The 21016-nt window shown below is 46.5% G+C and overlaps 1 protein-coding gene across 10 annotated transcripts in view; it reads left to right on the plus strand.

Annotated features, from left to right (window-relative positions):
- The window catches only part of nav2a (neuron navigator 2a), a 198131-nt gene that overhangs the window by 135051 nt on the left and 42064 nt on the right, over positions 1 to 21016 (plus strand). For 6 of the 10 annotated variants that reach the window (XM_034615021.1, XM_034614978.1, XM_034614986.1 and 3 more), the window contains 8 exons: positions 621 to 693; positions 1485 to 1710; positions 1926 to 1982; positions 5796 to 5929; positions 12150 to 13389; positions 15153 to 15262; positions 15368 to 15476; positions 16574 to 17011. In XM_034615021.1, coding sequence (XP_034470912.1) covers positions 621 to 693; positions 1485 to 1710; positions 1926 to 1982; positions 5796 to 5929; positions 12150 to 13389; positions 15153 to 15262; positions 15368 to 15476; positions 16574 to 17011 — 2387 coding nt within the window. Of the gene's footprint in view, positions 1 to 620; positions 694 to 1484; positions 1711 to 1925; positions 1983 to 5795; positions 5930 to 7700; positions 7768 to 11909; positions 11915 to 12149; positions 13390 to 14882; positions 15033 to 15152; positions 15263 to 15367; positions 15477 to 16573; positions 17012 to 21016 lie in introns of those variants that run through there. The other 4 variants (XM_034614996.1, XM_034615040.1, XM_034615048.1 and 1 more) reach the window with 4 other exon arrangements.

Genomic DNA, 21016 nt, shown 5'->3' on the forward strand with positions numbered 1-21016 from the left:
TACCACAAAACTTAGTTAATTCATCATGTGTCGCGTGGGAAGCCCATTCAATTTTCTTCATTGAAAAAAAAAAATCACATATCACATATATGTGTAGAGTTTGTGCAATTTGTCGCAGCTTGATTGACAGTTGGGCCTCGGCGGAGGTGTGCACGCTCCTGAGAGTCGTTCTAGTTCCTCGTATATCTGAGCCAGATTCACTCACCGTCCCAGGATTGTGGTGATTGTATATTTTGTGCCTTCTGATGCAGATGTGCATTATTATGTGTTTTTTAAACTATGATTTCAGATGTGTGCTCACTGTCATGAAATAAGTATTTACTGCCAAAGGCAAAACAAGGTCCATAGATTTAGTTTCCCATCATAACAGCCCATTGTCCCACTGGTGTGAAATCAATAAATATTGAATGATGTATTACCAACAGTTTTATTAATGTCAGCGTTGATGTCCGACACCTCTTTTCTCATCATTCTAACAGGTTAATATATTTTACGCTGCCGACCTTCCTTCCTACTTTCAGTTTTGCCGTAATTCTCTCGTGCAAACAAATGCTTCCTCTCACACTATAAGAATATATGCATGGAGATGTCGTGTCTCACAGCTGTGTCTGTCTCTGCAGATTGAGAACATCGATGCCTGCCTCAGTTTCCTGGCAGCCAAAGGAGTCAACATTCAGGGTCTGTCTGCAGAAGGTAAGCTGGACCCCTGCACTTCTGCAATGAGCAGTAGAACCCGAACCTCCACCTACATGCACCAGGTGGAGTTTGGTCCTTTGTGCTGCGGAGGGAAAAAGATGAGGCAGCACAACATGTCACACAGAAGCATTTGTTTTAATGGCACAGCCTTTTGTCACACTAAATTAATTTGTGGAAGGGGCTGGCTAGACCATGCATTAAACTAATGTACCGGAAAACTTACAACAGTGCAAAATTGTGTATTAATGTAGCCTATTTAAAAATGTACTGGCCTGATTTCTCTTGTCACGATACATTATTCGCACAGGGAACCCAGAGACAACAGTGTTAGTGTGATGTCCACAAACAGATCCTGCAAGTATTCTCATCTTACAGTCCTGGAACAAGCAGTTTAAATAAAGAAGGAAAACATCGAGCTCTTATTAAATACAGACATTTTAGAGTTTGCGTGTTCTTTTTAAATTTCTGTGATTAAACTGAAAATATGCAACAGGGATAAATGACGATGGTGTTGATGCTGAGCTTTGCACAACACGGCATTAAACATATGAATCATTATTAAATCTCATCTGCCACTTTCCATTACCAGTAGTTTTTACTTTTACAACTAACTCTACTCCTATTTTGCCCATGAATATATACATCTCATACTCGTACTGAGATTTTCTTGTACTGAGATTTTCAGCCTAAATAACCGAGTGAAGGCAATAAAGGATTTTTCCTTCTCCTCCTCCTCGTCGTCCTCTTCCACTTTACAACTTCACGCCGTCCTTCTCTTTGACCCACAGAGATTCGGAATGGTAATCTGAAAGCCATCCTCGGCCTCTTCTTCAGCTTGTCCCGCTACAAGCAGCAGCAGCAGCAGGCCCAGCGGCAGCCGTCCCTCCCGTCCCAGGGCGCACACCCGCCCCTGAGCCAGCAGAGCAGCGCCCCGGCCCAGCTCGGCCACTCTCCGGCCCATGGGACCTCGGCCCTCTCAGCCCAGAGAGCAGCGCAGGCCGACATGCAGTCCAGGTGAGGCTCCCTCCTGGAAAACCCCCCGGACAGACGAGGGAACCTTTGGTTGAATGGCTCTGTCTCTGATTTCTCTGCTTTCTTTCTGTTTCTACTCTTCTAATCCATGATAGTATCGCCTCTATCTTCCTGTTCACGCCTCCTGTCATTTATAACTGTGACCCTGACCTCTCTGTCTCTGTCCTCTGCCACATCTCTCTTCTCCTCTCCTCTAGGGATGGATCTCAGAGTAAACTACTCAAGTTTTCCTTCGGTCAGAAAAAGACCTCTAGGTCAGATGCTCCTGCGTTTTGTTTTCTTGCTCCCCCCACCCCCCCCCCTCTTTCCACCTCCTCTACCCCTGTCTCGTCCCCTTCCAGGAAATAGGAAGGTAGAAATTGCCCCTAATCACGGATAACATTTCTTTTGTACTCTAATGTTGTTTCTTGTGTCTGTGGTTAAGGGTAATCTCTACTCCGAGCACCATCTAATATGCATGAGTGGTGGTGCCGAGCAGATAGGCACTAAAGCCCCAGGCTCAGTTTCTGGACAGGCCCTGTCTGTCTCGCACCCGCGCCTCATTTGGCAAGTCTGCTAAATGGGCTGTGAGAGACCTTTAGATAACCTTTAAGCAAGCGTGTGTGCGTTTGCCCGACGACCACATCGGCCACATAACGTGACGTTAATAATTAACACAGGAGGAATCTGTGGCTGGAATGTGTGTGTTTACAGTGTCGTTCAGGTTTAGCCTCAGTTTTTTTTTTTTGGCGTTTGTGTGTGATGCCGTCACGACTGTTTGCGTTCACGCTCCGGCCCCAGTTTGAGCATGTGGTGTCATATTGTGTGATAATGCACCTTGAAATTGGATTTAGGATGTGGTTTTGCATGCTGCCCATCCCGGACCCTGTCTGCACTGCACCTGCCCCACACCAGCTGCTCTCTGAAGCAGTGCAATGACGCCACCCCCAGGCCAGTGCTTGTAACTGCAACATGAAGCTCTCTTTTCTGCTGAGTTCCCTTTTCCTTCAAATATTATTTAAGCTTCATCAAATTGTGCTGCATTTAAATGTGCTTAACTTTAAGTGTATTTAACTTTGAGACATAAAAGATTCTCAATGAAAATCTGTTTTACTTTTGGAGTTAGGGTGAGATTATTCTATAATTCACCAATCTGTTTTATTGTTTTCTCAACAAATAGAAAAATACTTTAAAGTAATAATTAATATAACAATGTCTGCGATCAGTGCAAATGTGACAAATCAGTGGACATCAGTGTAATTAAGTTTTGTAATGTCAAAGAAACAATCAATAATATCCAGATTTTAACCCAGTGCAGCTCATAGTGAATTTCAGAAATACAACGTGTAGATTTTTCAGATTGAATCAAATTGAACATTTCTCTCTGTGCTCTGACTGTTTCTGCCATAATTGCAAATCAAATGAGCTCAGACAGCTCTTGACTAAATAATATGGTGAAACCTATTACCTTGCAATGATGAGATAAATAATGGTCGGTCAGATTGAGTGGCAGCTCGGAAATGAGAGTTTCTCTAATGTACACAAGAGCTGAGAGAGAAAGAGCTGTAATCTGCTTATCAGCGTCCGCCTCACAGTCCCAGCATGACGAGGAGCCAGCGCTGGTAAATTAGCATTTTATTAGCCGCATGTGCCGCGGCCTGGTTAGATTACATAGACGTTACCAATGGCAACAGATCGATTTACAACATGGAAGAAAAGGGTCATAAATTTCACAAGGGTTTATCCACCAGGGTTTATCCACCAGGGTTTATCCACCAGGGTTTATCCACCGGGGTTTATCCACCGGGGTTTATTCACCAGGGTTTATCCACCAGGGTTTATCCACCAGGGTTTATCCACCGGGGTTTATTCACCGGGGTTTATTCACCGGGGTTTATCCACCGGGGTTTATCCACTGGGGTTTATTCACCGGGGTTTATTCACCAGGGTTTATCCACCAGGGTTTATCCACCAGGGTTTATCCACCGGGGTTTATCCACCGGGGTTTATTCACCAGGGTTTATCCACCAGGGTTTATCCACCAGGGTTTATCCACCGGGGTTTATTCACCGGGGTTTATTCACCGGGGTTTATTCACCGGGGTTTATCCACCGGGGTTTATTCACCGGGGTTTATCCACCAGGGTTTATCCACCAGGGTTTATCCACCGGGGTTTATTCACCGGGGTTTATCCACCGGGGTTTATCCACTGGGGTTTATTCACCAGGGTTTATCCACCGGAGTTTATTCACCAGGGTTTATTCACCAGGGTTTATCCACCAGGGTTTACCCACCAGGGTTTATCCACCAGGGTTTATTCACCAGGGTTTATTCACCAGGGTTTATCCACCAGGGTTTATCCACCAGGGTTTACCCACCAGGGTTTATTCACCAGGGTTTATTCACCAGGGTTTATCCACCGGGGTTTATCCACCAGGGTTTATTCACCGGGGTTTATTCACCGGGGTTTATCCACCGGGGTTTATTCACCGGGGGTTTATTCACCGGGGTTTATCCACCAGGGTTTATCCACTAGGGTTTATCCACCGGGGTTTATTCACCGGGGTTTATCCACCGGGGTTTATTCACCGGGGTTTATCCACCGGGGTTTATTCACCGGGGTTTATTCACCAGGGTTTATCCACCAGGGTTTATCCACCAGGGTTTATCCACCGGGGTTTATCCACCAGGGTTTATCCACCAGGGTTTATCCACCAGGGTTTATCCACCGGGGTTTATTCACCGGGGTTTATCCACCGGGGTTTATCCACTGGGGTTTATTCACCAGGGTTTATCCACCGGAGTTTATTCACCAGGGTTTATTCACCAGGGTTTATCCACCAGGGTTTACCCACCAGGGTTTATCCACCAGGGTTTATTCACCAGGGTTTATTCACCAGGGTTTATCCACCAGGGTTTATCCACCAGGGTTTACCCACCAGGGTTTATTCACCAGGGTTTATTCACCAGGGTTTATCCACTAGGGTTTATCCACCAGGGTTTATTCACCAGGGTTTACCCACCAGGGTTTATTCACCAGGGTTTATTCACCAGGGTTTACCCACCAGGGTTTATCCACCAGGGTTTATTCACCAGGGTTTATTCACCAGGGTTTACCCACCAGGGTTTATCCACCATTTTTTAAAATACTTTTTTGTTAATTTCACGTGGAATAATGTATTTTTGAGTGTTGCACAATTTGGTGTATATCCAATTAAAAATCTGGATCGAGTGCCATTCCAGTATCTTAAGAAATTCCCAAAGCATTTAATGTTAAGTCAGATGAAAAAATGCATCCACCCGTTTCATCGAATCCACTCCAGAAGTTAATGAGATGGTCGTTGGCTCGTAACCAACCCGTCCACCGGGTTCGGTGAGTGTAATCATAAATCTGAGGTGGGTTCGACCTCGCAGCCCAGGAAGAGAACCTTTCCCCTCAGAAACCAATAATTTACGTAATGAGTTCATTAACATTCAGGATGTGGAAGGTTACAAACTGAAAATGTGGAAAACAAAGTCTAGATTCATGGTCAGATTTTGGCAGCTGCTAGTTTAAACAGCTTATAAATATTTATGACTTTATTTGTGCAGCACTTTTCTTAACACGGGGACATAAGATCTTGGACAAGTAACAATAAAAGATTTGTTTTTACAGTGAAAGCTTCGTTACTGGCGGCTTCTGCCTGAAACGTGATGTAGCTGTTAGACTTGTGTTGTAGTTTGCACCCGTCCTGTAGACGCTCCACTCACCTTTTCCACTGTGTTCAATAAATGTGTAGTAAAAGTGCAGCTCGGCAGTGACCCCCGTGCTCTCGGTCCTAAACGTAAGTGATACCCTCCTGTTTGAGTTTACAGGCTGTAGACAAGATGTCTGTCCTTAGTGAAGGTGTCGTAAACCCGGTGGAACCTGTTGTGTGTCTGTGTGAGATCAAGACTTTAAACCAGATGTTCTCCTCTAATGTCATCACCCACCGAGTCTGTGATAAACAAACTAAACTTTGTGGCCTGTTTACGTCCCACTCTCTCTCTCTCTCTCTCTTTCTGTCTTTCTTCTCGCCTCTCTTCTGTCCTCCCTCTCTCTCCATCAGACTTCCCGGCCCCACAACGAGGGCGTCCACTGCCGGCGGTGACATCCCTCCCCGAGGCTCGGTCAGTGCTGCCGGGAACAGACGCAGCCAGGGCTTCAGTGACAAGACCAAAGCCAACTCGCACCTGAACAAAGGTAGGCCTCGCGTTGCACAATCCAAAGCACACACACGTTGGTATGAATGGAAGCCGTGTGACCGGAGCGAGAACACAACTCCCCGTGGACACAGAGCGATGAGAGTGTGGTCAAACTTTCACACTGAAATATCTTTATGCTCCTATTTGAGTTACAAAATAAACTCTCCAGCTAGAAACGCTCTCGCTGCTGTGTGTCTGATTTGAATTATGAATCCTCCGGGTGCTTTTTGTTATCGTACTTGAGAATGCAAGTTAGCTGTGTTGCTTTGGGACCAAGAGGAAATATTAAAATCTGAGCCAGAAAGGAATGCATCCCCTTCAGCCGTGCTGAGAAATGAAAAATACATGAGCTTAAACTCAAAATGCTTTCAACTGAATAATTCCTCGTGGACACAGTAAGTTGTGATTGTGACCTCTGGTCCTCTGGTGTGATGATGGTGTTCATCTCCACAGGTGGAGAGGTTGCAGCAGGGTTTTAATTATTATTATTGAATATTATTGAATGTTTTTTTCTACCTGAAAGCTCCTTGAGATTCATAGTTAATTTCTCTGCGTAAGTTTCCCTGCCCACTGGTTTGCACCTTTTGGTTTTTCCTTCGAATCACCAGTCAAACACAGTTGCTCGTGTTTTTCTACTAATGATGAGGCTCATTAGTACTAATGACAAATGAATGTGCACATTATTTTCCACTACTGGAGAGGTTAATCCCCATTAGAGTCAATGACCCTGACATCGCCTCTGCAGAAGAGCAACAGGTCTTTTAACGTCAAACTTCTAAATGCAGCGACTTTATCTGCAGATCATAAAATCTGGATTTACTGGAGGCCTGCACCAGATTCCAGAATAGACCTGTGCACTTTCACGTGTGTTTATTCCAAACTGCTCTGACCCAGTTTAACTCGTCCTAACCAGCGAGTTCTGCAGCACACAGGCTGAGCGCGCTTGGCAGCGTGTTTAGTTGGACCCGTGTTGAAATAGCCTCTGTCACCACTCAGTGAGCCAAGGCTTTATATAGACTGTGTTAGTGTTCACAGCCTAAACTCATTACCCTGCATTAGACAGAGAATTCCGACCGCCCAGAGAGAGACGGGACGAAAGTGTGTGTGTGTGTGTGTGAGAGAGAGAGAGAGAGAGAGAGAGAGAGAGAGAGAGAGAGAGAGAGAGAGAGAGAGAGAGAGAGAGAGAGAGTCTGTTGTCTGTGTTTAAACGGTGACAAATTAACTGGGACCACCACTGTAAGCAGCTCTGTTGGGCATTTATTCTGATGTGCAGCTCCACTGGAGATGGGTGGACAGTTTGTGGACATGTTCACGGACGGTGAGAAAGAAAGCTGCAGGTTCTCATGGAAAGAAATTCAGTTTTTATAAAAATGCTTAGTGTTAGTTGCAGAAGTGTTTGCAGGTTTTTGGTAGAAAAAGGAAGAGTTGAACCCTTTTTCACTTTCTTGCACGGAGATGATCAAAACTCTTCTCATCTCTGGATGCTCAATGTGATGCTGCATTTAGCTTAGCTCGTCATAAAAACTGGAAAACTAAGGGAACCGAGCTCAGTTCAAAGATAAAAAAATACCTCTGTGTTTGGGAGGAACAGGTCACATGATTGGCAGCAGGTAAAATAAGAAACACTGGTCAACCTTGCCCTGACATACAGCCAAGCCCCTCCCCTCTTGCCATAGCGCTGCACCACACTCCTCCTCCTCTTCCTCCTCCTCCTCCTCCTCCTGCACTCTCTGGATGGCTGGACATGGTGTGGGACTGTCCCCTGCTCTCATGTCCACCTCCTCCTCTCCTCTCGTTCTGTCTCTGCTCCTGCTGGACGCCTGCAGCACCCATGAGGTTTGTCAGCTTGCACTTGTAGATCACCTTGAGCTGTAGGCCTGCAGGTCTTAGTTTTATATGGAGTAATAACTTGAGGTTTGCATTGAACATTTGGGAAGTTGGAAGCTGGGACTAGTCAGTTTGACTTGTTTGTTGCTGTTGTTGAAGAGAAATGAATCTTGATCGATTGTAGAATAGAAAGCAGACGTGTCTTTTTCTAATCTATGAAGCTGACACTGATTTAAAATGTCCTTTTGTCACCGAGGATTGATTCAAAGTCAAAGATGCACGTTGTGTTGCACATGCATGTTGTGGGACAGTGTTGCTGCAGGTTCAGATGGTTGCAGAGACACCTGCAGCTTCTATTGTGAGGCCCGAGCTGCTGTGTGTCAATGGCAGTGACACCAGAATGGAGTCACGTCGCTGCACGGCTGCACAGTCGACCTGAGTCTTCTCCTGCGCTCCGTGTTAACATAAGGTGACAGCGGCTGGGTGTCCACCTAGTGACAGAGCGCTCTGTGGTTGTGTGTGTGTGTGTGTGTGTGTGTTGTGTATGTGCACGTCTCCATGTTTTGCTGTGTGTGTGTGTGTGTGTGTGTTTGTGTGCCCTCGCTGAATGAATAGCCTTCTGATGAGCTGTAGCGTCACTGTTTGAGTGTATTCATGTGGAGAAACTTTAAAAAGTTTCAGTCTCGGCACAAAGGCCGGCTGTCCCTCTCACTTTTTGGAGCACAATGACTGAGGCGAGCGAGAGCGAGAGAGAGAGAGAGAGAGAGAGCGCAGGCCTCTGAAACCCCAACATGATGAGTAAGCAAAGACCTGCCGCCTCCAACTCCACATCATTTGCACAGATTCCAAATTACACGTCCATGAAGGTTTCCTGTAAATGAAATCAAGCTGACGAATCAGGGAGAAGTGGCTCTCACATGCCCAAACACCACGGGTTTTAAAGCACAAACATGTTTTTCTCATTCTCGCTATATGTAATGTGTGACTTCCATGTAAGCAGGGCACTCTCAGGTCAGGACTGAGAAGGTTTAGCTTTGTGTCTTGTGACCGGTGCGACCATGAGTTTGACGGGTTTGGAGAGCTTGTGATGTCTAAACAGTGTCAGCCGACGCTACCTCTAATGCATTTAACGCTTGTCTTTCTGCGTGTGTGTGTGTGTGTGTGTGTGTGTGTGTGTGTGTGTGTGTGTGTGTGTGTGTGTGTGTGTGTGTGTGTGTGTGTGTGTGAAGTGTGTTCACGCAGCTCTGCAGAGCGGCTTCGCTCCTCGAACCAGGTCCGACAAACATAAAGTGTTTTCTGGTCTTTGAAGTCGCGGAGCAGAACAAACAACCGCCTTTCTCCCGAATTTGACATGCACGCACATGTCAGAGTGTTGACACTTGCGTGAAATTACACGGTTTTCAGGGTTGTCAGGCATTAAACGCACAGAAACGTACACTTTGAGTGTGACAGTCCGTGAAAAGCAGCTTTGAGGCCTCTTCCTACAAAGCCTTCATGTTATCAGGACAGAGCAGTAGGCAGTTTGACAGACCCGGAGACAAAAGCCCCTTTTATACAGAGACGCCGTTACATTGCCATTAAGCACATCCTTCATTACGCAACTTTTACGTGTTTACACTGAACCAAACAGGCCGATATATTACTGTATGAGATGTTAGATGCGTGACGGAGCTCCGGAATCAGAGGCGTCCTGTGCCTCTGTTCCACCTCCAACCCTGACCACCTGCTCTGCCTGTAATGGTGGAATATTAATGTCCCCCTCCATCCACGTTCGTACGTTTTAAACATAACGACGAGGTGCAACATTCCCGCCTTGAACACGCCGTGTTAGAGTGTGAGGCGGGTTTCTATGGCAGAAGCGAAGGCCCCGGGTTTTTCCTGTCATTTTCTGCTCTTTATCTTAAACCTCTACTGACTGAAGCAATTAAGTAGTTTAGTTGTAAATACGAAAATTCTTTCAGCGTGTTTCCTCGAGCAGATTGAGGAACCAGCGCAGTGAGCGAGCAGCAGTTTGACTCCAGGATTTTTTGGCCCGAGGCTGCACGGGGGTCATTAGGTCAGTGACCCGTTGTCAGGACATGTTCAGACAATTGTTTGTTTATTTTTCGAAGGAGAAGTGCGTCGGCGAGGGCTCGTTGTGCTGCTAATCTAATCTGGTTTCTCAAAGTGCTGCCAGACGAATATTAAGTCATTTGTCCACCGGGTTTTTAACCATTTATTGTTGTTGTCGTCAACCGTGCGTTTCCTGCGTAGCATCAAAGTGTTTTTATATCAAATCTCTACTCCATCTTTAGGCGACATCTCTAAAAGGACAAATTAAAGTTTTGGTGTTGAAACAGCAGAAAACACTTCTGATTATTTGGATTGACCCCTTGTCTGTTTGGACGCTGAGGTTCAAGCACTTCTGACCCGACACGTTGAAGATTGACCACTTTCCCTCGACCTAACTGGAGCGTGTCAGGGCCGGTCACTGGGTCCAGTGTCCCGCTGTCCGAGTGTCCGGGGGCCTCTCCGTGTCCCCCTGCCTTTCTTCCTCTGTTCCTTTTCTGACCCGAAATCCGAGCCGACCCCGTTCACGGTCAGCACAGCCCGTCCTCCGCTGGCCAACATCAAAGCTTCACTCATCCCCAACCTGCGGTGCCAGTCCACTTATTCTCTCTCCGCCTGCTCCATAATCACAGCAGGTCCCCCTCTCCAATAGGAAGCCGGCTATTAGCAACCTGACCCACTTTTCCGATTGCTAACTGCTAGCACGGCTAATTGGGCCCTAATCACTTCCTAATGGCTGCATTGTTTCAGGCTGCTCTCACTAAACGCTAACCAGGGAGAGGAAAAAGAGGCGGTGAGCGGGTGCCTATTTCCAATTAGAGCATGAAAGGCGCTATAAAAATGAAATGAAGCAGAGGGTTAGTGGAGAAAGTGGTAAACAGGTGTTGGCTTTTAATATCCTATGTAAAGTTTAATTAAATATGGATTATATATAAATATGGATTTAATGGAGCTGGCATCAAATAAAAAAGCATTGGGCAAATCCCAGAGAATTGGGTCAGATGGGTTGTGATAATTAATTGTTTGCCAGCCAAACTTACAGATGGATGGATGGATAGATAAGAATGAAATTAGTAGAAGATAATAATTCAAAAATTACCAATTTCAAGTGCAAATATATATATAAACATGTAAAAACCTGTAAGACCAATACAAGCTGAATTATTGCTCTTGAAAATATAAATATATCTATATCTGTCACGACCTCGACTTCTTAAAACAGGTTGATTTGTTACGGAAAAGGTTGTAAAAGATGAATAAATAACACAAGCACAGTGCTGATCACTCGACCCTCGTCCGGTAAAACCTCCAAGAGACGAACAACACTGGGGTCGTAAATATATAAGTAACACGTGAGACAAACAGCTGTTTTGTAAGTTGTTTTGAAAAAGAAAATAACTTGAAAGACTCAACAGTTAACACAAGTGACGTCTTGAGGTATTTATGAGCTTACAACGGTGGTAACAGAGCAGCACCAGTGACTTAAATATAAGTCTGTGTGTGTGTGTGTGTGTGTGTGTGTGTGTGTGTGTGTGTGTGTGTGTGTGTGTGTGTGTGTGTGTGTGTGTGTGTGTTCACTAAGTAAGAGTGGTGCGTTGCAGCGGAACTGTTATGATTCATTCCACCCAGTGCTCCCTGCACAGGCCCTCTCCTCTCTCACTGGCCGTTGGTGTTTGAATATTCAAATGTTACTGGTCTGAAGCTCCAGCACGACTTCCAGCAGCTCTTAGTTTTCATAGTAGGAGCAGTGACTCGCACCGAGACTTTCCGCTGCTGCCGTCCTGCTTCTTCCGTCCTCGGTAAGTCTGCTCGTGGAGATGCTGCTGCACCAGCATCTTTGTGTTCCGTCATCTCCAGGTTAGACTCTGTATTTTGATCCTGTTCGTGCATCTGATTTACGAGGGGCTGAGCACTTGTGAGCAGATGCAAGCAGACGGTGTTTCTTTGTGAGGCGGTGGGCTGCTGACCAAGAGCAGCCCATATAAGTCCAGGCCTTATAAGTGCAGCAGCACTGCTTCTTGACTTGACCTGCTTGGCGAGACTTTAAAGCACTTGAGCCTGCTCCTCGTTGTTTTAATAAACAGCTTGTGATGGGTCCCCTCGTATTGTTAGTGCTAAGGGGTTTTTAACAGTTTTGGTGGCTCGCCCGCAGCAAAGTAATGGCACATTTGGCTGTATCAACAGAGGCCACCTCCAGGCCCTTATAAGGCGACTTTGTGTGGGGTCAAAGAAGACTTAGCATCTGGTTTCCCTTCTCTCCCCGGGATTCTTCCTCCACTTGTTTCTCCTAATCTGCATTTCTGCAACTCATTGTTTGATAAACTCTCTCTTTTTTGATGCAGATTCCTCAGAGGGCCTGACCTCGCAGCCTTCGGTGATGACTGAGCATGCTCCGTCGTCTGTGGTGACCGTCAGCTCCTCCACCAGCATCCCCGCTGCTACCTCCAACTCCTCCTCATCCTCCTCGTCCACAGCCATTCCCCAGCCGAACAGCAACAGCAAGCCGTGGAGGAGCAAGTCGATGAGCTCCAAGCACTCGTCCTCCTCCTCTCTGTCGTCCACCAGCACCCCCACGTCTGCCATGCAGTCCGTCAAGCAGGAGAAAGACTCCTCCTGCAAAACTGCTGCAGCAACCGAAGCTCCTCCGAAGGTCGTCGCTCAGAAGTCAATGCTGGAGAAGCTCAAGCTCTTCAACAGTAAAGGAGGCTCCAAATCTTCCACCTCCTCCAATGGAGCAGGGGCCCAGACTGATAATTCTGCCCCAGCCAGGCAGCTCGGAGCAGGGCAGGTGGACAGAGTGGAGACCGGCTCCAACACCGATGTCCTGGGACAAGATGACGGTAACGTCAGACCGGGAATGAATGGAACCAGCAATGGTGCGGCTCCAGTCGCAGGAACAACTGTCTCCACAATTGCCAGCAGCCCCAAAATCGCCCTGAGGGGTATCGCCCAGCGGACTTTTAGCAGAGCTTTGACTGCCAAGAAGAGCTCTGCCAAAGGCCTCGAGAAAGAAAAGGAGAAGGAGAGGGGGAAGGAGAAGGAGAAGGAGAAGGAGAAGGAGAAGGACAGAGGGAAGGAGGTGGGGAAACGCGTCTCGGTCCCTGACAGGACAGAGCTCAGGGGAGAGGAGACGAAGGAGGAAGTATCGCCCGTCACCGCGGACGCAGACAGCTCGAATAAAAGGACCTCTAAAATCGCCAGCTTCATTCCCAAGGGGGGTAAAGCGGCGAAAAAGGAGAGTTCCACCCCTGCACACAGCGGAATACCAAAGCCAGGAGGCAAAGCCCCGGGAGTCGGGGGGAAGGCCTCCTCAGTGAAGGAGGCAGGGGAGAGGCCTCGGAGCATGCGGTTAGGAGGGGGTCTCGCCATGCACCGCGGCCCCCTGGAAAGAGACAGGGACAGCAGACACTCCAGCTCTACCTCCAGCCTGGCCTCCAGCGAGGGCAAGAGCAGCGCCGCCCCTGTGGCCGGAGGAGGCACCACACAGAGCACAGCCAGCAACACGGTCAGCGTGCAGCTACCTCAGACCCAACAGCACCACAGCCACCCCAACATGGCCACCGTCGCACCTTTCATGTACAGGTGAGAGGATGCATTCTAAACCCTGATTGATTCTCTGTGGTTTAAAATCTGTTGTATCTGCAGTTTTAACTTTGTATTTATCCTTTATGTAATCAGGAAGGTCCCATAGAGATACAATATCTGTTCTGCTCTGTGTCCTGGTCAAGATGAGCAGCAATGAAGCAAAAAGGTTTAGAATATAAATACAAGCAGGGGAAAATAAAAGGAAATGTGCAATTATTAAAAAAGAATATAATACAAACTAAGAAAACTGAAAACCAAAAGATTGTAGGAAAATATAGACGGTTTTACTGCCTCACACGTTTAATAGTTTAAAGCAACACTGCAACTTTTTCACTTAAAGAAAATCTCTTCAATTGTCAGAATCAGGTCCAGAAAGTTGAAGAGTGAAGCTGAACTGTAGATCAGTTAAAAAAGACTCAGAAGTTATTAAAAACCAGAGTTTATTTCCAATATTTAGCAGGAAACTTTTAAAACATGAAAAATTCTAAACAGAGTTTGGTGGATTTGTTACAGCAGCAGCTCTTCAGGTTCAGGAAGCAGAGGATCATGGGTAATATCCAGCGTTCAGTTGGGTTTCAGTTCAGTAATTGACAGACGTTGTTTTTTCTCTACCTGAAAACCATTTCACTGACAGAATGAATCATCACGCGTGGCTGCAGAATACGATTATGAATTAGATAAAGCACATCTATGCTTTTAATACAAATTGGTGAATAAACCTGTAATAACTCTGGAATAGTGTAGATCTGTAAATTACAAACATGACACAGCATCTGAAAGTACAACATCTGGATGTAGCCGTCTGTGGACTGTTAACCAGGAATGTCACATCTGTGTTTGTCCGTGTGTGTGTGTGTAGTGTGTGTGTAGTGTGTGTAGTGTATCTGGACAAACATACGTGGCTGTGGTGCCTCTGACCTCTGTCCTGGTCCCAGTGTGATAAGGAAGGAGGTTCCTCTGCCTCTCAATGAGTCTTTTCTAACAACCCCTCATTAGCCTCCCGACACTTCCTGCACCGCTGCCCTTTCTCCCTCCATACGCTAACCCCCCCACCTCCCTGAGAACCCCCACCCCCCATCATCAGGCCTCAGAAACTGTATACCTGTCAAATACCATTACCGGCAGGATTATACCACCTCCACCTGTCAGAAAGGGGATGTCATAAAGGAAAACAAGTAATGTGTGATCAATGATTTTCTCTCAACTGCTAAAAACACTGATGAACTAGAAAAGCCCGAGCACTTGAAGGGTCTGAATCTGTGTCAGAACTAATGTTTTTAAGTCTTGTAAGTACGTTAAATAACCTCAAAGTGTCGAGTAGCATTATGTAAGTTACGCAGCAGTTTAAAAATCAGTTTACACGTCGTTTAGAATTGCGTCGCGGTGCAGGAGGCTGTGGTTTGTGTGTTCAGTCGTCAAACAGGACAAAGTCTGGGATCAGGCAAAGACCAAAGGCTGCGTGTCCGAGGCGTTCAAACGTCACCCTCTCAAAAAGCCTCCAGCGCCGCCGGGGCCGCGGCCGAACTGTATTGATTTTATCCTTCAAAGATAAACTTTACTGGCATTTGGGGCTTAGCAGCCGTTCATTTTGGACCCACGGTCACAAGACCTGAAGCACAGCAGATTTACTCCTTAATCAGGTTTATCCCTCTTTCGTGACAATTTTCTGGATATTAGTTTCCTGCTAAATGCACAATAATTCAGAATCGATGATTTCGCCACTTTGATCCCTCGCACATTTTCTTCCCCCCCCCCCCCAGATCCCAAACAGACGACGAGGAAACCGCCAGCACTGAGGGCGGCTCGGGGGGGAGAGGTGGAGACGTTGCCTTCACCAAGACCGGCCAGCCCTCCATCGAGGACCTCTCAGGTGGGTGACCACTCACAGATCTGTCTCTGCGTCCGAGTGGTTCAGTTACTTCCTATCACTTCAGTGAATCTGTCTGAGGTTGATTTGTTTGAACGTCTCACTCAGGTGAAGACCCGGAGACGAGGCGGTTGAGAACGGTCAAGAACATTGCAGACCTGCGGCAAAACCTGGAGGAGACCATGTCCAGCCTGCGAGGAACTCAGGTCACACACAGGTACAGAGACTAGAATACTTTTAAAGAGTGGTAGAGGTGAAGAGTAACTTTACAAACCTGTCAACAAGATTATTTACTTACTTCTTTTACTGGAGCATTTTATCAAAATGCCAAAAAACTGATTAATGTTTGTAATTTAAAGGTTTTTAAAATAGAATAAACGTAAAAAAAATATAGTTAGTACATGTTTTTTCAAGTGGGAAACTATTAGTGTATCGAGTGAATAGAGAGTTAGTGGCGATTTATCACGTAAAGTAAAAAATAAGCTTTTTAAACATGCTGGTTTTTCTCTTCGCCTTGTCAGCACTGCTCATAAAGAATTGTATAAATCTGTGGGAAACAACACTCTACTGTTTGGGGATCATCAAAGTGCAGCGCCTCACAATAGCCGCCCCGGCTGAGCGGTAAACAGGTTAAATCAGGATAACTGACGGGGATTTGAGCCTGAACCGCCTCGCGCTCAGCAGACTGTGTCCGTCTAGGTTTGCAGGTATTACCCCCTCCATGTCGTCTCATCCGTCTTTTGTTACTTTGATCGCAGGGCATGACTTTTCATGTCGTCTTTGATTCGGGCTTTAGCTCTGATCACGTTCCCGTCTGCGGACGCTTGACCTCGGCTTTGGCCTCACATCTCAGGGCCGACCCAGCTGCGTAGGTTCATTTGAGGCTCTGCTGAAACGTCTAATATCCTATTTTATGTTTTATGATGGAACAAAGAATCTAATTTCTGTGATTTCATACAGTTTTCAACAACTCGCTTTGGGATTTTATTTGCTTGAACTATTTATTAATGCGAAATATTGTGAGAAGTAGAAGAAACAGTTGATCTGGATTTGATTTTAAAGTGTGATCCTCACTTGAAACTATGAAACTACAAACTGAGGTTTTATATCAAGTCTTAAAACCATCTACTGAAGATCTACCTTTCTTTACATGGCTTCATCTCCAACTACAACCGAAGAAGTTTTGGATGAACTTGTTTTGTGCTTTTACTTTTTGCCTCAATCAGTTTTGAGTGACAGCTGGTTCCCGTCTTGTCTTTTGGTTTCTGGTGACAGATCGTGACTCAATCTCTGTATCATTCTCTCCCTGCTCAGCACCTTGGAAACCACCTTTGACGGCAGCGTCACCACAGACATCACCAGCGGCGGCGGCGGCGGCGGCTGCAGCAGCAGCAGCAACAACAGCGCCGGTGGTCGCAGCATCCTCAGCCTCACCTCTACCCGGCCCTCCCTGTCGTCATGGCGACTGGGCCAGTCCAGCCCTCGTCTGCAGGCGGGCGACGCCCCCTCTTTGGGGAATGGCTACGGTGGGCGGGTGGGCAGCGGCAGCAGCCAGGGAGGACGCTACCTCTACCCCGGGCACCTCCGACGGCAGCTGGCCGGCAGAGGAGGAGCCATTTGCAGCGTGGAGCTCGGAGACAGAGCCGGGGAGGACATCGACCTGGACGGCATCGCCATGGAGGTCACCGGGTACATGAGCGATGGAGACGTGCTGACAAAGAACGCTGCACGCACCGATGATGTCACCAGCGGGTGAGTGGAATATACACTGATGGTCATTTTTAACCTTACAAGTTGGTGAGGAAATTGCTAATACTGAAACAATAATCAATAAATCCAAAAAGTCAGTCGACAGAAAGTTAACAGGTTTGTTCATTTGGCTCCAAATGCAAAACATCAGCTTCTCCATGATGAAGATGATGATGAAGGTTTGCTGTTTGCCTCTGTGTGTCATTGGGTTGTAAAAACAACTTTCAACTTTCAACTTTCAACTTTCAACCAATTTGAAGACGTCACCTTCAGCTCTGGGAAGATGTGACGGGCATTTTACACAGTTTTCTTATCTTAAAGAATATATTTCAATAAAAAAATAAAAAAATTCCATCTAATAAACAAAAAAGAAAGACAGAAAGGAAGAAAGAAAGATAACAAACTCTGAACACTCTAATTTGTATGTTTCATTTGACCCTATTGGCTGAGCTCTCTTGAATGCCAGCTTGCCAGAAGAGGGCAGTAGTGCCTTGCTCACAGGCCTCCCGTCAGGTGTCAGATGATCTCCCTCAGTTTAGCATCAACAGCATTAGCAGCCTTTAATTCTCTAACAGCTCAGATCCCATCGCTCTGTGTGCAGATGCAGAGACACCGATACGACGACAACCAGTTTATTTGCTCTCTCCGAGCCACTGTCCATGTTGCAACAGGCCTCCTGCATACCTTGGCTGTAGCACTGTGCAATTTAAACTCCCGCTGTCATCGTTATCATCAGATGAAGCAGAAAACGGCACCTTCAGGTGGCATCGAACATCCAGAGACAGACACACCGGGCTTCTGGTGATGGATGTAAATGTAGAAAAAGATTCTGTGTTGTCAGCAAAACACATCTCGCTCTTTCTGGAGCGAGAATGACTTCCTCTGACCCTGATGCACTCGCACTGATTCACCGGCCCTGAGGCGGCCGTACGAGTCAGAGGAGCTAAGTGTTCTTCAAGCACTCGAAGGGTCTGAATCTGTGGCGGCGCAGACAGAGGCTGAGCCACGGCCACACCTGGACAGGTGAGTGATGGGAACAGGTGGAAACTTGATATCCAGGCTGGTTTGGAGGAGGAAGTCGAGATGATCTGATGTCAGATCAGCAGATTTCAGGTGTTAATGGTAAATTTTTTTGTTAGAAAGTGTGAAAAATGCCAATCGCAGTTCTCCAGAGCTCAAGGTAACATCTTTAAATTCTTAAAAACTCAAAAGATATTTAATTTCCACTGGAATGAAGCAAAGAAAATGAGCAAATCCTGAAATGTGAGAAGCTGAAACCTGCTTGTTTTGTATTTTTCTGTTGTGTCTGCACTGACGCAGAATGAAGACATACGGTTATTTTGCACTGGATTTGAGTTGTTTAAATTGAGGATGGATGGCACCTACAGATTGAAACTGCATTGTAATCTGTTGTGTGTGTGTGTGTGTGTAACACATACACAACATGCCTGGTGTGTGTATTCGATGCCCTCAGCTACATGAACCCAGGGGACAAAGTTGATGGATGTCTGGTGAAATGAGCTTTTATTCCCGTGGAAGCTGGTGTGTTTGAGGGGGTGGAAACTGCAGAGGCATTAAGTGTATTTGTGTTTAAATGTGTGTGTGTGTGTGTGTGTGTGTGTGGGTGGGTGGGGGTGCAGGCATGTGGGTGTGTGCATGGTGGGTGGAGCCGCCCCGTGGGTTAACCATTTAAAGCCGACGCAGACTGATAACCTCCCCCCTCTTCCCTACGTCCTCAGGCCAGTTAGCAGTCGGCTCTATCTCAGGCGTGTTAGCATCAACTAACTGGTTCTTCCACACTGAGCTGGGATGTTTACCCAGAGAGGAGGAGTTGGTGTAGCAGCAGTTCACTGTTTCTGTTGAGATGTTTCTCCGACAGAGTCCGACGTATTAAACAAGACCTTTTCTCCCTCACCTCTGCTGGAGTCTGACCCTGCACACAGATCTATCTCTCCGTGTTACAGAAGTGGGAAAAACTCCTGGATCCACTCGTTTATCCAGATGTGCTCCAAAATAGAATGGTTTAATTTCCTTGATTTAAGCCCCGCCCCCAATTTAATTTGATGGAAGTGCTTCTAACTAACAAACAGACATGAAAACATTGGCAGAGGTTAAAAGAAATGTTTTTTAAATGTTTTAATTTAAATTGAAACCAGTCTGCTGCGTATTTACCACCAGTGTTAAATGAGGATTGATCAGCTGTGTCCGCATTTCACATATCAAAACAATCTGTAGAAGTATTCATCATTTATTCCCAAAAAATAGTTATTCCATGTTTTTAGCGTCTTAACTGTAAGTGTTTGCTGCTTTTCTTTGTTTTATAACAATGTAAAATCAATATTTCTTGGTCTGAAGCAATTTAAAGACATCACCTACTCCTCTGGGAAATTATATTTCCAACTAGAATGTCGCTCAGTAGAGTTCAGACCTCCACCGAGGCCCAGCAGTCCCCTCGTGAAACCACATCTAAATTCACTAGATGCAGATTTCTATTTGGATCTGCAGCACATCACGTACACATCAGTCCCTTTAAACATGCCTAAGCTCTCACCATGTTAAAGAAAGGGAAAGAAAAACAAAATTCTGTTAATCCTGCTAACTTACTAACAAACAAAAATATAACCTCCTTATCTGAGGTGAAAACATCTTCCATAGACTAAGAGACTCATCCGTGATTTGAGAAGATAATTGAGGGATAATTGATTTGCTCCACTTGTGGTGATGGTTGATTTGTTTTGTCTTTGAATCCTACAACATGACAACATGACAACATGACAACATCACAACATGACAACACGACAGACGACACCACGTTCATCTGCCGTGGTTTCGTTCAGTCTCCAACCCCCTCCTCTGTTTCTCCTTCTGGCTTCTCTGGCCCCTGAGGATGAGGAATCCCCCCCCCCCCCCACACACCAACCACACCCCCTCACCTCCTTAGCTTGTGGCTATGTTGCCTCCCTCCCTCCCTCCTTTCCTCCCATCCCTCCTCCACCTCCACCTCCACCTCTCTCAGACAGACAAATCATGTGGGGCAGAGAGAGCGCGGCTGCATTCCAACACTGAGCTCCCACAGAGCGACTCCTACTCACTCAGTCTGCACATGGACGCTCGCTCTCTGGCTTCACTGACAGCCTGCGCTCACCTCTGATATCACCATGCTCCAAGGCGCTCTCACCTGCTGACACCATCCGCCCCGGCAGCAGATCGGACTCACAGGCACAGACGTGATAACAGACAGTAGCCAGACGGTTTGAGAAACCTCTGCTTTGGAGATCTTTATCAACAGGGATCAACCCCTCACCTGGACGTGTTTACTCTGCTTTGGATTATCTGTGCTTCCATGTTTCGGGCAGAAAGGTACGTCAGGGTGTGTGTTTGCGGTTCTTCCAGAGCGTGCCCGTCTGTGAGTTCCCTCCCGATATCGGTATCACAGCGCACGTCAAAACATCTCTGCAGTTTCATCCCCTGTGGAACTTCTGCTTCAGTTCAGTTGCTTGGCTGAGTAAACTCTGCGTCGCTGCTCGGTTGTGGCTCATAAACTTGTCCTGTTTGGACACGTTTCCCCTGCTGCAGAAGGTTACAGGTTAACAGGGAGGCTCAGTTAGTCATTGGTGTGAAGGAGAGATGTGTGTGTCTGTGGTCAAAGTGGACAAATTTAGTTTTGACACCATCGTTGTGAGGACGCTTTGTCTGATCCGGAAATGTATTATGTCAACTGTCATCATAAATATAGAGAGGGAGAAACTGCCCGTTTTGTCTTCAAGGTGACTTTGGGATGATGGATGGTCCCCATAGAGGACAGCGGACCCCCCCCCCCCCCCAGAGTGGATCTGTCAGAGGACCCCAGTATTCCCACTTGTTCTCATTGTCTCTCCTGTTATTGCCGAATCTGACGCACAACATGTGTTCTCTTCCGTCTGTGAGAGAAGTTGTGTTTTCACTGCTGATCTATTGTTTGACAATAATTTGATTCAGCACAAGAAACGTTACTTTATATTGCCCATA

Source organism: Hippoglossus hippoglossus, chromosome 3, assembly GCF_009819705.1.
Source record: "Hippoglossus hippoglossus isolate fHipHip1 chromosome 3, fHipHip1.pri, whole genome shotgun sequence".
In the NCBI taxonomy this organism is placed as follows: Eukaryota; Metazoa; Chordata; class Actinopteri; order Pleuronectiformes; family Pleuronectidae; genus Hippoglossus; species Hippoglossus hippoglossus.